At 40.8% G+C, this 14,449-nt stretch overlaps 2 protein-coding genes across 3 annotated transcripts in view; one reads left to right on the forward strand and one right to left on the reverse strand.

The window, feature by feature from the left end:
* ZNF81 (zinc finger protein 81) overlaps positions 1–14,449 on the reverse strand; it is a 352,185-nt gene that overhangs the window by 228,746 nt on the left and 108,990 nt on the right. The gene's annotated exons all lie outside the window — the stretch shown is intronic.
* Positions 1–14,449, forward strand: part of SYN1 (synapsin I) — a 47,762-nt gene that overhangs the window by 12,939 nt on the left and 20,374 nt on the right. For both annotated transcript variants that reach the window (XM_040632344.1, XM_040632346.1), the window contains exons 4-5: positions 383–539; positions 717–806. In XM_040632344.1, the coding sequence (XP_040488278.1) occupies positions 383–539; positions 717–806 (247 nt within the window). The remainder of the gene's footprint in view (positions 1–382; positions 540–716; positions 807–14,449) is intronic.

The raw sequence follows: 14,449 nt of genomic DNA on the forward strand, positions 1-14,449 counted from the left end.
ATATTGTGAGAGACATTTTTTAAAGGTTTTATGTATTTATTTATTTATTTATTTATTTATTTATTTGGAGAGCGCGGGAGAGCACGTGCGCATGCGCACACGAGCAGGGGGCGGGGCAGAGGGAGAGGAAGAGGGAGAAGCAGACTCCCGGCTGAGCCGGGAGCTCCATACCGGGCTGATCCCAGGACCTGGGGATCACCAGACCGGGAAACGGTGGGAAGGATGCTGGTGTGGGAGGAAACAACCTGTGCATGTGTGCTGAGCTGAGCAACCCCTTCGCAATTTCTAGGAGCTGTGGAGATTTAGAAACCTGGTTTTTGTTCTAAGGGTGGTGGGGAGCTCTGGGGGGACATCCTCGACACCTCTCCTCCTGCCACCCCAGGTCTCTGAAGCCGGACTTTGTGCTGATCCGCCAGCACGCCTTCAGCATGGCCCGGAACGGAGACTACCGCAGTTTGGTCATTGGGCTGCAGTATGCTGGAATCCCCAGCGTGAACTCTTTGCATTCTGTCTACAACTTCTGTGACAAGCCCTGGGTGGTAAGTGACGGGAAGGGCGCTGCTGGCGGAGGGACTAGCTCATACATGCATGCATGCTTGTGGGAGCTCGAAATCACTGTGATTCGGGGGAAACTGAGAAAGCTCGAAGCTCGGAATCCCCACTTGGAGACTGTCCCGGTGAAGGGCGTGCTGACCCATCTCTCCTGGCTCTCCTAGTTCGCCCAGATGGTTCGACTGCACAAGAAACTGGGGACAGAGGAATTCCCTCTTATCGATCAGACCTTCTACCCCAATCACAAAGAGATGGTGAGTTGGGGGGACGTAGGATGGGCAGGAGGGAAAAGCATCGTGCCCACTGCGACATTATTGCCAGTGGGTGTGTTAGCAATGGAAGTGCAGCCGGTGTGTGCCTGTGGGGGCTGAAGTTGCTTCGAGACAGGGCTTACCGATACCATGAATTTACTGATGTGCTTACAAGTGTGATTTCAATCATCGATCCTCTTTCTTGTAGTATCTTTTCTCACCAGTATTAAAAATCGACTTCTGCTCTAAATGAACAGATTCAATGTAATGAATCAGATTATATTGCATATAGAAATCAAGTCATCATTACTAATATTAGCAAATATTCTTCCTGATAGAAATGTCACCAATGTTGCAAATTAGGACCGACAATGAAAATCATCAGTAGTGATATTACAACTTAAATTGCTTACGAATAGCAATTGAATTGTGGGTTACTATTATTGTAAACTATAATCACTAATATTACAACTTATCACAAATACTACAAATTACTCTTATTGATGTAAATTATGACTATCAATGCTATGAGTCAAATTGCAGTTCCTAACAGAAATTGAATGATCATTACTAGTGTCATTGAAGATTATAACTATTATTATAAATTATGCTCTAGTATAAATTATAAGTCTCTGTTTTGAATGATACTATCCTTAATAGAAGTTGCATTATCATTACTGATACCATCAAATATTCTAACTAATATTACAAATTATTGCCAATGTTACAAATTAAGATTACTAATATAAATTATGAGTAACTATGTTTTGAATTATCTGATAGCTTCTAATAGAAATCATCATTAATATGGTTAACACTCCAGTTTATATTATGCACAATGACTAATATTAAAGTTATGATTACTAATATAAATTAGGAGTGCCACAGTTTTGAATCAAATTTTAGTTGCAGATAGAAATTGAATCACCATTACTGATGCCATCAAATTTTACAACTAACTTCATAAATTTTTAACAGTGTTATAAATTGTTTGCTTATAGAAATAATCATCACCACTTTTGGAGTTAAATTACAGTTAAATGTCAATATTGACCCGTTACCAACTTGGTTAAATAAACCTTGGTATTAATATTAAAAATTCTTACCAGCATCACAAATTATGGTCATTGATATAAGTTAAGTGTTATGAATTACGTTTACTTACAGATGAAGGTCAAATCATTCGTTCTTAGGAAACCCAATTTGGTTATCACTATTATTATTCCACGTTCTCTGAGAGATAGAGCAGCTGACTGATTGAGAGCATGGACTCTAGCCAGAATTGCTATATTGGAATCCTAGACCTACAACTTATTGGCTTCCTAACGTAGAAAATGTTACTTAATGCTCTGTGCCTCAGTTTACCCAACCTGCAAAATGTAGGTAATAATAGTTCCTGCCTCACAGAGTTGGTGTGAGAATTAAATTATTTAATGAATGGAAAGTGGTAAGAACAGTGCATCCGGCATATATTAACTGCCTTCTAAGTGTTAGCAAAGTTCCCTTCTGTTCTTAATTTGTGGAGTGCTTTTATCATGAACGGGATGTTGAACTCTGTCAAATGTTTTTCATATATTTATTGATATGATCATGTGGGTTTTTTTCCTTTATTCTGTGAATATGGTGTATCACATTACTTGAGTTCCGTGCGAGTTGAGCCACATTGGCATATGTGGACCAAGTCTCACATGGTCTGGGGTATAATCCTTTTTAGGATTCAGTATTTTAGTATTTTGTTGAGAATTATGGTATCTATAATCAGAAAAGATATTGATCTATTGTTTTCTTATGATGTCTTTGTCTGGTATTCGTATCAGGGTAATAGGAGCCCCACAAAATGAGTTGGATCCCTTCTCTTCTATTTTAGGGAAAAGCTGTGAAAGATTCGTGTTAATTTTTTTTGAATACTTGTAGAATGCACGGGTAAAGACATCGACATCTAGTCCTGAGCATTTCCTTTTTTTTAAGATTTTATTTATTGATTTTTTTAAAAAGATTTTATTTATTTGACAGAGAGAGAGGCAGCGAGAGAGGGAACACAAGCAGGGGCAGAGGGAGAGGGGGAAGCAGGCTTCCCGCTGAGCAGGGAGCCCGACGTGGGGCTCGATCCCAGGACCCTGGGATCATGACCTGAGCTGAAGGCAGATGCTTAACGACTGAGCCACCCAGGTGCCCCAGATTTTATTTATTGATTTGATAGAGAGAGAGAAAGAGAGAGAGAGAATGAGTAGGGGGAGGGGCAGAAGGCGAGGGAGAAGCAGGCTCTTCGCTGAGCAGGGAGACCAATGTGGGGCTTCATCCCAGGACCCTGGGGTCATGACCTGAGCCAAAGGCAGACGCTTCACCGACTGAGCCACCCAGGCATCCCATCATTTCTTATTTTAATAATTAGTTCTCTTTTTTTTCTTAATCTAAAGGTTTGTCAATTTGTTGATCTTTCCAAAGAACCAATTTGTGTTTTCATTGATTTTCTCTAATGTTTTTCTATTCTCTATTTCATTTATTTCCATTCTAATCTTTATTACTTATTTTTTATTGAAGTATAATTAACCCGCAGTGTTACGTGTTAGTTTCAGATATACAATGTAATGATTCAACAATTCTGTACCTTTCTCAGTGCTCATCAAAGATAAGTGTACTCTTAATCCCCTTTATCTATTTTGTCCATCCCCCTACCCGTAACCTCCTGTCTGGAAACCACCAGTTTGTTCCCTGTATTTAAGAGTCTAGGGTGTTTTTTTTTTAAATTATGAACAATTTTAAAGATTTTATTTATTTATTTATTTGTCAAAGAGAGAGAGAGAGATAGAGAGAGAGCACAAGCAGGGGGAGCCGCAGGCAGAGGGAGAAGCAGGATCCCTGCTGAGCGAGGAGCCCAACTCGGGACTCAATCCCAGGACCCTGGGATCATGACCTGAGCCGAAGGCAGGTGCTTAACGAACTGAGCCACCCAGGGGTCCCTAGGGGTGTTTTGTTTGTCCCCTTTATTCTTTTTTTGTTTCTTATTTTTATTTAAAATCGATTAATGAATATATAGTGTGTTATTAATTTCAGAGGTAGAGTTTAGTGATTCATCAGTTGCATACAGCACCCAGTGCTCATGACATCAAGTGCCCTCCCAATGTCCATCACCCAGTCACCCCATCCCCCCACCCACCTCCCCTCCAGCAACCCTGTTTGTTTTCTAGAGTTAGGAGTCTCTTATGGTTTGTCTCCCTCTCTGATTTTGTCTTATTTTATTTTTCCCTGTCTTCCCCTGTGTTCATCTGTTTTGTTTCTTAAATCCCACATGTGAGTGAAATCATATGGTATTTGTCTTTCTCTGACTTATTTCACTTAGCATTATCCTTTCTAGCCCTGTCCCTGTCTTTGCAAATGGCAAGATTTCCTTCTTTTCTGTGGCCGAGTAACATTCCATTGTAAATAGATACCACATCTTCTTTATCCATTCATCTACCGATGGTCACTTGGGCGGCTTCTGTATCCCGGCTATTGTAAATAATGCTGCAGTAAACATAGGGCTGCAGATATCTTTTGGAATCAGTGTTTTCCTTTTCTTTGGGTAAATACCCAGTAGTGGAATTACCGAATCACATGATAATTCTATTTTTAATTTTTTGAAGAGCCTCCATACTCTTTTCCACAGTGGCTGCGCCAATTTGCATTCCCACCAACAGTGCACGAGGGTTCCTTTTTCTCCACATCCTCGCCAACACTTGTTATTTCTTGTGTTTTTGATTTTAGCTGTTCTGACAGGTGTGAGGTGATATCTCATTCTGGTTTTAATTTGCATTTCCCTGATGATGAGTGATGTTGAGCATCTTTTTTTTTTTTTAAAGATTTTATTTATTTATTTGACAGAGATAGAGACAGCCAGCGAGAGAGGGAACACAAGCAGGGGGAGTAGGAGAGGAAGAAGCAGGCTCCCAGTGGAGGAGCCTGACATGGGACTCGATCTCATAACGCCGGGATCACGCCCTGAGCTGAAGGCAGACGCTTAACCGCTGTGCCACCCAGGCGCCCCTTGAGCATCTTTTCATGTGTCTGTTGGCCATCTGGATGTTTTCTTTGGAGAAATGTCTATTCAAGTCCTCTGCCCATTTTTAATTGGATTATTTGTGGGCTTTTTAGTGTTGAGTTGTATGGGTTCTGTGTATATTTTGGATATAAAACCCTTAGCAGGTTAACCCCTACTGATTTGAAAATATCTTCTCCCATTCAGTAGGTTGCCTTTTTGTTTAATTGGTGGTTTCTTTTGATGTACAAAAGCTTTTTATTTTGATGTAGTCCCAATAGTTTAATTTTGCTTTTGTTTCCTTTGCCTAAGGAGACATACCTACAAAAGTGTTTCTATGGCTGGTGTCAAATTATTGCCAGTGTTTGCTTCTAGGAATTTTATGGTTTCAGGACTCATGTTTAGGTCTTTCATCCATTTTGAGTTTATTTTTGTGCATGGTGTAAGAAAGTGGTCCAGTTTCATTCTTTTGCATGTAGCAGGCCAGTTTTGCCAACACCATTTGTCGAAGAGATTATCTTTTCCCATTGTATATTCTTGCCTCCTTTCTCACTGATTAATTGACCGTATAAGTGTGGGTTTATATCTGGACTCTCTATTCTTTTCCATTAATCTATGTGTCTATTTTTGTACCAGTACCATACTGTTTTGATTACTACAGCTTTGTAGTGTATCTTCAAATCTGGGATGGTGATACGATCAGTTTTGTTCTTTTTTTTTTTTCAAAATTGCTTTGGCTATTGGGGGTCTTTTGTGATTCCATACAGATTTTAGGATTATCCGTTCTAGTTCTGTGAAAAATGCTGTTGGTATTTTGATAAGGATTATATTAAATCTGTAAATTGCTTTGGGTCACATGGGCATTTTAACAGTAATGGTTCTCCCAATCCACGAGCACGGAATACCTTGCCATTTCTTTGTTTCATTTTCAGTTTCTTTCGTCAGTGTTTTATAGTTTTCAGGGTCTACGTCTTTCACTTCCTTGCTTAAGTTTATTCCTAGGTATTTTATTATTTTTGGTGCAATTGTAAATGTGATTGTTAATTTTTCTTAGTTTCTTAGTTTCTCTTTCTACTGCTTCATTGTTAGTGTATAGAGAGGCAACAGATTTCTATGTATTAATTTTATATCCTGTGACTTTTCTGAATTCAGCTATCAGTTCTAGTAGTTTTTTCGGTGGAGTCTTTAGGACATTTTATATATAGTATCATTTCATCTGCAAACAGTGAAAGTTTTACTTCTTCCTTACTAATTCGGATGCCTTATATTTTTTTCTTGTCTGATTATTGTGGCTGGGACTTCCAGTACTATGTTGAATAATAGTGGTGAGAGTGGCTATCTCTGTCTTGTTCCTGATCTTAGAGGAGAAGCTCTCAGTTTTTCCCCATTGAGTATGATGTTAGCCGTGGGTTTTTCATATATGACCTTAATTATGTTGAGGTTTGTTCCCTCTAAACCTACATTGCTGAGAGTTTTTATCATGAATAGGTGTTGGTTTTACTTTGTCAGATACTTTTTCGGCATCTATCGAGATGATCATATGGTTTTTATCCTTTCTCTCGTTAATGTGATGTATCACACCCATTGATTTGTGAATGCTGAACCACCTTGCATCCCTGGAATCAATCCCACTTGATCATGGTGCATGATTTTGTTAATGTATTGTTAAATTTGGTTTGCTAATATTTTATTGAGAATTGATGCATCTATGTTCATCAGAAATACTGGCCTGTAGTTTTCTTTTTCACTGTGTCTTTATCTGGTTTTGGTATCAGGGTAATGCTGGCCTCCTACGATGAATTTGGAAGCTTCCCTTCCTCTTCTAGTTTTTGGAATAGCTTGACAAGAATAGGGATTAATCTTTATTACTTCTTCCCTTCTGCTTGCTCTGGGCTTAATTTGCTCTTCTTTTTCCAATTTCTGAAGATGGAAGAATGGGTTATTGATTTGATATCTCTCTTCTTTTTAAATATACACGTTTATAACTATGAAATTCCCTATAACATCACTTTAGCTGCATACTGTAAGTTTTGCTATGTTGTGTTGTTTTTTCTCATTCATCTCAAAGTATCTTCTAATTTCCCTATTTAGGAACATGTTGTTTACTTTCCACATATTTGTGGAATTCTCCATTGTTTTTTCTGTTTAGAGTTTCTAATTTCATTCAGTTGTGGTCAGAGAACATACTTTGTATGATTTCAGTACTTTTGCATTTATTGGGACTTGTTTTCTGGCTTCGTGCACTTGAGAAGAATGTGTGTTCTCCTGTGGTAGGGCGGACCCTTCTATAGATGAATGTTAGCTCTAGTTGGTTTATAGCGGTATTTCAAGTCTTCTCTTTCTTTGTTGATCCTCTGTCTAGTTATTTTCTCCATCATTTAAAGTGAGGTACTGAAGTCTCCAACTATTATTGTTGAATTGTTTATTTCTCCCTTCAGCTCTGTCTTTTTGTTCCATTTATTTTGGGGCTCTGTTCTTAGGTACATATGTGTTTATCATTGTTATGTCTTCTTGATAGATTAACCTTTGTATCAATTTAAAATGTCCTTCTTTACCTCTAGTAACAATTTCTGTTTAAAAGTCTATTTTATCTGAGGCTCTGTAGCCCGCTCTCTTTTGGTTACGGTTTGCGTGGCAAATCTTCTTCCATCCATTTACTTTCAACTTATTCGTGTCTTTGAATCTAAAGTGTGTCTCTTGTAGATAGCGTATGATCAAGTCACATTTTTCATCCATTTGTCTAGATCTGCTTTTTATGCTCAATATTTTATTTAGCTGTTCAATATTTTTTAAAGATTTATTTGTTTCTTTTAGAGAGCAAGTGTTGGGGGGAGGGGCAGCGGGAGAGGGAGAGAGAATCTCAAGCAGACTCCGTGCTGCACGCAGAGCCAGACACAGGGCTTGATCTCACAACCCTGAGATCATGACCTGAGCCAAAACCAAGAGTCGGACGCTTAACCGACTGCACCACCCAGGCGTCCTGGATGTGGAGTTCTGATATGATGCTCTTTTTCTTTCTGTGCTTTGGATGTGTTGTCCCACTGCCTCTGTCCTCCAAGGTTTCTGATGAGAAATCAGCTGCTAATCTTACTGAGGATCCCTTGTTTGTGATGACCCACTTTCCTCTTACTACTTTCAAGATTCTCTCTTTGTCTTTGACTTTCATAAGTTTATTTATGATGTGTCTAAATGTAGATCTCTACAAGTTTATCTTATTTAAAGTTCAGTGAGTTTCTTGAACGTATAGATGAATATTTTCCATCAAATTTGGGAGATTTTCAGCCATCGTTCCTTTCAATTTTCTTTATTGCACCTTTCTCTCTACTCTCTCCTTTTGGGACTCCCAGTATGTGTGTGTTGATATGTTTGATGGTGTTTCACAGGCCTCTGAAACTCTGTTCACTTGTTTATTTTTTTTTCTTTCAGTTCCTCACAATGGATTATCTTGGTTGACCTACCTTCAAATTCATTGATTCGTTCCTCTGGCAGCTCAAATCTACTCTTGAGCCCCTCTAGTGAATTTTTAATTTCAGTTATTTTGTTTTTCGATTCTGGAATTCTAGTATTTTATCGTTCTCTCTATTGATAGCCTTTATTTGTTAGAATATCATTCTCATACTTTCAGTTAGTTCTTTAGACATGATTTCTTTTAGTTCTTTGAAAATATTTTCAATGGCTGATTTATAGTCTGTCTATTAATTCCAATATCTAACCATGTCTATTGGCTACCTCATTTTCCTCTCTTTGGGTCATCCTTTATTATTTCTTTGCATGTTTTATAAATTTTTGTTGAAAACTTAACATTGTAAAAAATATTACATGGTAGCTCTGAAGATCAGATTCTGTCCCCTATTCCAGGGTTTATTTTTCTTGCTCTTTGTTTTTTCAGTGACATTCCTAAACTAATTCTGTAAAGGTTGTATTCTTCATCCTGTGTGGCCACTGAAGTCTCTGCTTCATTAGCTTTGTGGTCAGACAATGAATGACAGATATTTCTTTAAACATCTAGAACCGGGGCGCCTGGGTGGCTCACTCGTTAAGCGTCTGCCTTCGGCTCAGGGCATGATCCCAGCGTTCTGGGATCGAGCCCCACGTCAGGCTCTTCCGCTGGGAGCCTGCTTCTTCCTCTCCCACTCCCCCTGCTTGTGTTCCCTCTCTCGCTGGCTGTCTCTCTGTCAAATAAAAAAATAAATAATCTTTAAAAAAATTAAAAAAAAAAACAAAACATCTAGAATCATTAAGTCTCCAAGCTTTTGCTGATGGACGCTGTGCACCTGTGGGGGCATGCCTTCAAAAGCTCTGGCAGGCAGTTTACAACTTTGCCTTAGCCTTTACTTCCTGGTTTTGCAGAGCCTCAAGGTCAGCCAGAGATCCTGAGCGGCACACAGCCTTATGTGTATTTGTGGTTTTCTAGATTCCTGGGAATTTGTCAGTGCTTTTCAAAGCCTCCTATGAAGATCTCCTTACCCAACTTTTCCTGTTAGGTGTTTCGGTCAGCTTGTAATGTATGTCCTAACCATAACCACTGCCTCAGGCACTTGCTATGTTAAACAATCGCTGCTGATTGGTTTTGAAAAAAAACCAACCAACCAACCAACCCAGGGAAAGCTATTCACACTAGGTGAACTCTTAGTCAAATCAAATAGACAAGCTCTGTGAATGGAGTTTTCTAGGAAAGTGCCAGACAGGTCAAATGAAGATAGATCTCTAGCAATGGGACTTTGGAGGAGACTCCAACCCTGTTCTGCCTCCCCTCTGGCATCTAGGCTGCTGGTTCTCATCAGGATTACAAGGCTGTTGATTTTCAAGGCTGTTGTGTAGGTAGGGAGAAGGGGATGTAAACAGAGAAAGTTCAAATGCCACAAAGCATACTGTTCTTCCGGAGATCCAGCCATTTTTCTTGAATAGATGCTGCCTGAATTGTTATAAACCTTTGGTCAATTTCTAGAGTTCGGAAAAAAATTAATTTTGACAATTTTTGCCAGTATTCTCATTGCTTTTATGGAAGAGAAGATTTTTATTGGCCCTTACTCTGGCATTTCCACTGACATCACTTCCAGACATATCTTCCTCTTTGCCAGCCCCAGCCCTAAGATAATAGTATTTCTAAGCCAGGGTATGGGAGCTAGATGTACTCACTGATACTGGAATATCTTTGCTTCTAGGCCCTCTCGTAATATAGAGCTAAGAAAATTTTTTTTAAGATCTTATTTATTTATTTGACAGAGAGAGAGACAGCCAGTGAGAGAAGGAACACAAGCAGGGGGAGTGGGAGAGGAAGAAGCAGGCTCATAGCGGAGGAGCCTGATGTGGGGCTCGATCCCAGGACTCTGGGATCACGCCCTGAGCCGAAGGCAGACGCTTAACCGCTGTGCCACCGAGGCACCCCAGAGCTAAGAAATTTTTATGGATGGAGCTTCACGTGTTCGTACTGATACCTCTGATTCTAATCCAGCACATCACAGGAGCACCCCCCCCCATTCTATACGTCACAGTTTTCTTCTATAGCAAGGGGAGCCCTAGCCTCTGATATCATCAGTGTGTTTACGCATTTGCTCCGTCCTACAATACACAGAATGTATTTTTAGAATTTCAGCATCCACACCACTGTGAAAAACAAACGTAGTAAGGGAGAGCTTGAAATTTGCTTGCCCTTTTGAGGTCTGTAGATGAGGCTATACAGTCAAAGTCCTGTATTCAGAAGTTTCTTGGTTTAGTTCATTTTATTTTTTGTTCAACGTGATTACATGATTCATTGTATTTCAAATATAATGTGTTTCTCTTTGACTTAAGTTTTAGTCTTTTCCCTATGACTTAATTATATATTTTTTTCACGTAAGCCATTAGCATGATTCCAAAAGTCAACATATAAAAAGGCGTACGTGGATAAAATTTAAAACCAAGATGAAATGAATAATTTCCTAGAGAAACACAGTTTACCAAAATTGACCCCGTTAGAGCGTAACAGACCAATTTCCATAAAACAAAAGACAAAGTGAGTAAAAAACAAAAAAACCTGCCTCATAAAAAAGCATCAGGCCCAGATGGTTTTACAGGAGAATTCTCCAAACTTACAGAGCACTTAATCCCAATGCCAAATAAATTGTTCCAGGGAACAGAAAATGAAAAGAAATTCACATGGTTTTTCTAAGGCAATTATAACATTAATTGCACTCAAAAAAGCGTGGAATATTTTCACTCATGAATAGCAATGCATAATCCTAAATGAAATTTTAGCAAATGAATTCAAAACTATATTAAGAAATTAATGTAGCATGACCAAGTAAGTGAGTTTCTTTCTGGGAATGCAAGGATGGTTCTTTATAGGTATTATGTTAATATAATACAACGTAGTAATAGATCTAAGGAGAAACTCATATGATCATTTCCATAGATATTTTTTTTTAAAGATTTTATTTATTTATTCGACAGAGATAGAGACAGCCAGCGAGAGAGGGAACACAAGCAGGGGGAGTGGGAGAGGAAGAAGCAGGCTCATAGCAGAGGAGCCTGATGTGGGGCTCGATCCCATAACACCGGGATCACGCCCTGAGCCGAAGGCAGACGCTTAACCGCTGTGCCACCCAGGCGCCCCCATTTCCATAGATATTTTTAAAAGACTTTGGCAGAAATCTGATATGATCATTCAAAAGTAGAAATCAACTGATAACTTCTTAACATGATAAAATTTGTATACCTCGATCCAAAAGTTATCAACTTAATGGGGCAACATGGAAGGCATTTCCACTAAGACCAGAAACAAGGCAATGCCCTCTGTCTCCACTCCTTTTTTCAACATTGTACTTGGAGGCATTGGACCAATGCAGTTAGACTAGGAAAAATAATTATAGATGTAAGAATGGGTAAAGAAGACACAAAAATATCTCTATTTTTTAAAAGATTTTATTTATTTATTTGGGAGAGAGAGAGTGAGAAAGAGAGAGCACGAGAGGGGGGAGGGTCAGAGGGAGAAGCAGACTCCCTCCTGAGCAGAGAGCCCGATGCAGGACTTGATCCTGGGACTCCAGGATCCTGACCTGAGCTGAAGGTAGTCGCTTAACTGACTGAGCCACCCAGGTGCCCCCAAAATATCTCTATTTAAGACAATATCAATAGTATACCTGGAAATTTACAAGAGAACCAATGATAAAGCTAATTCAAATGATAAAGAATTCAGTAGTGTAGTGGAATATAAAATCAACATATAGAAATTAGTTTTCGTATACACAAAGAACCAGCTGTAATGTAAAATAGAAGAGAAAAACTGCATATATGATAACAAAAAAGGATAAGATATGTCAGGATAAAGTCAACAAGGGGTAATGCAAACTTGTATGAGGAAAAGTTTAAAACACGCCTGGAAGACACAAAGGTAGACTTACACAAAAGCAAAGACGCTCCTTGTTCTCGGATACGATGAATTGGTATCATAAAGACGTCAGTTTTCCTTCTCAAGTCTTAATTTATAAATGCAACGTGATCCCCAAACACATAGCTATAAGCTTTTTTTTAAAGATTTTATTTATTTGACAGAGAGAGACACAGCGAGAGAGGGAACACAAGCAGGGGGAGAGGGAGAGGGAGAAGCAGGCTTCCCGCTGAACAGGGAGCCCCATGCGGGGCTCGAACCCAGGACCCCGGGATCATGACCTGAGCTGAAGGCAGACGCCTAATGACTGAGCCGCCCAGGCGCCCCTTACCTATAAGCTTTTATCTGCAACTGATACAAGTTGACAGTGAACTTCACAAGAAAATGCAAACATGCAAGAATATCCATTAAAACAAAAGAAAAGCTATAAGTTGGGGGGGGGGGTAGCCCTAACAGCCTACATGGAATCTAATGCGTCTGCCAGCGAACGTCTTGTGAAGGTTTTGTAACTTAACCAGTATGATGCTGACACGTGACTAGGCGGTCTGACAGACTAAAGAAAGAAACATTAAAAGTCCAGAGACGATTCATGTACATATGGAAATTTAGTGGATGATCAAAGCGGCAAGCTTTGTTTTTGACATTTAAATTCTTTATCCGAAATGGATTTTTTTCTCTTTTTTTAGCACTCTTACAGACATCTTTATTCCATGTGTTCTTGAACACTTCTCTACACGCGTGACAGAATGGCTGTCACGTCCACTCCCTTATGTAACACTGTTCTTAACATAGCAAACATGTAGCTCTCTTACAAACGCCTTTATTACGTGTGTTCTGTGGAGTGGACTTTCATATACAGCGTGAAGTCGGTTGAGATCCAGTTTCATCTTTTTCCTTTTCTCCCCCACCGATCCGGCGTGCCGCCTCTGTCGGGTCCTCAAATCTCATGTATTTATGGGGCAAGGTCTGGTTCATTGGTCACTTTCTTTATACCTGTACTAATGCAGTACTGTCTTAATAACTATATATTCTCAGTAACCACTGATATGCGGTAGGGCAGTCACACCTCCTGGCTGTTCTGTGGCTGAATGGAGGCAGAAAGAACAGGACGGAAGAGGCTGGGAAGAAGACAGAGCTAATGGTGGGCGATGGGGGCGGTTGGATGGCAGGGGCCTTCGACTTCCCGCTGGCCAGCTTGCCACTCACGTGTCCTCTTTTGTCCCCCACCCCACTGTGCAGCGTGGAGGGGCATCAGCTAGGCCTGGATTTGTGGAAGCGGTCTTCCCCCACCCTGCGTGTCGAAGCTCTGGTGGGAAGGTTGCCCAACCTCCATCATGCGGCGGGAGGCCCATATGGATTGTCTGGCTCTGCTCCCCGGTCTGTTCCCATCCAGGCTGCAGGCCACCAGGAATCCTCAGGGCTGCTCGGCTCAGCGTGTCTAAATAGTCACCAGTCCGGCACGGGGCACATGGGAGGGCTCTGTTAAGCACAGTCTGACTTCTTTTCACCCCAACTTCCCTAGCGCGTGGCGATCTGCTTACATCAGCCTGGTGGTGCAGACCCAGGGGCGGGGGCTGCTGCAGGAATGGGGACTTCCCCTCCCTTGCTTCCTACACTCTAGGTGATTGATGGCTCGGCAGATACTCATAGAGGGTTCACAATGGAACAGGTGGAGTCTGAGCCCAAGGCCCCTCAGGATCCAGTCCCTTCTCCGGGCACGGGATTCGTGGTCCCTGTGCCACGGAGAAAGAGAGGGTGCTTGGGAGTGAGAATCGAGAGAGTCAGGGGTGTGGGGATTGTGCAAAAAAGAGAGGGCAGGAGTAAGCGAGCGAGTGAAGGAAGGAGCGTGGGAGACGCGTCAATAGGGTGGGGACTTTGCTTTTCAAGGGCCAATTTCATTGAGATATAACAAGTCCAAGAAAGAGGACGTATCCCAAGGGTGCGGCTCCTTAAATTTTCACAAAGTGAACACATTCCTGTCGCGTGCATCCAGATCAAGAAACACGACATGACCCGATGGGTCGGTCCCCAGCGCAGTTAGAAGTTGAAGGTCTTAGGGAGGCTTGAGGGGCCAGTTGCGGGAAGCTGGTGGGCTTGAGGAGACTTACGAGTTTGAGAAAGGTGGAGAGACCCCGACTCACTGTGGCTGAGTCCAAGTCCGAGTCCAAGTCCGGAAGCTGTTGTGCATGAGGATTCAAGAGCTGATATTGGGTCACCGGGGAAGGCAGCCAAGTTCATGGCTTCATGTTCTTTTTTTTTTTT

Source organism: Ursus maritimus (genome assembly GCF_017311325.1).
Source record: "Ursus maritimus isolate PB19 chromosome X unlocalized genomic scaffold, ASM1731132v1 scaffold_X1, whole genome shotgun sequence".
NCBI classification, from domain to species: Eukaryota; Metazoa; Chordata; class Mammalia; order Carnivora; family Ursidae; genus Ursus; species Ursus maritimus.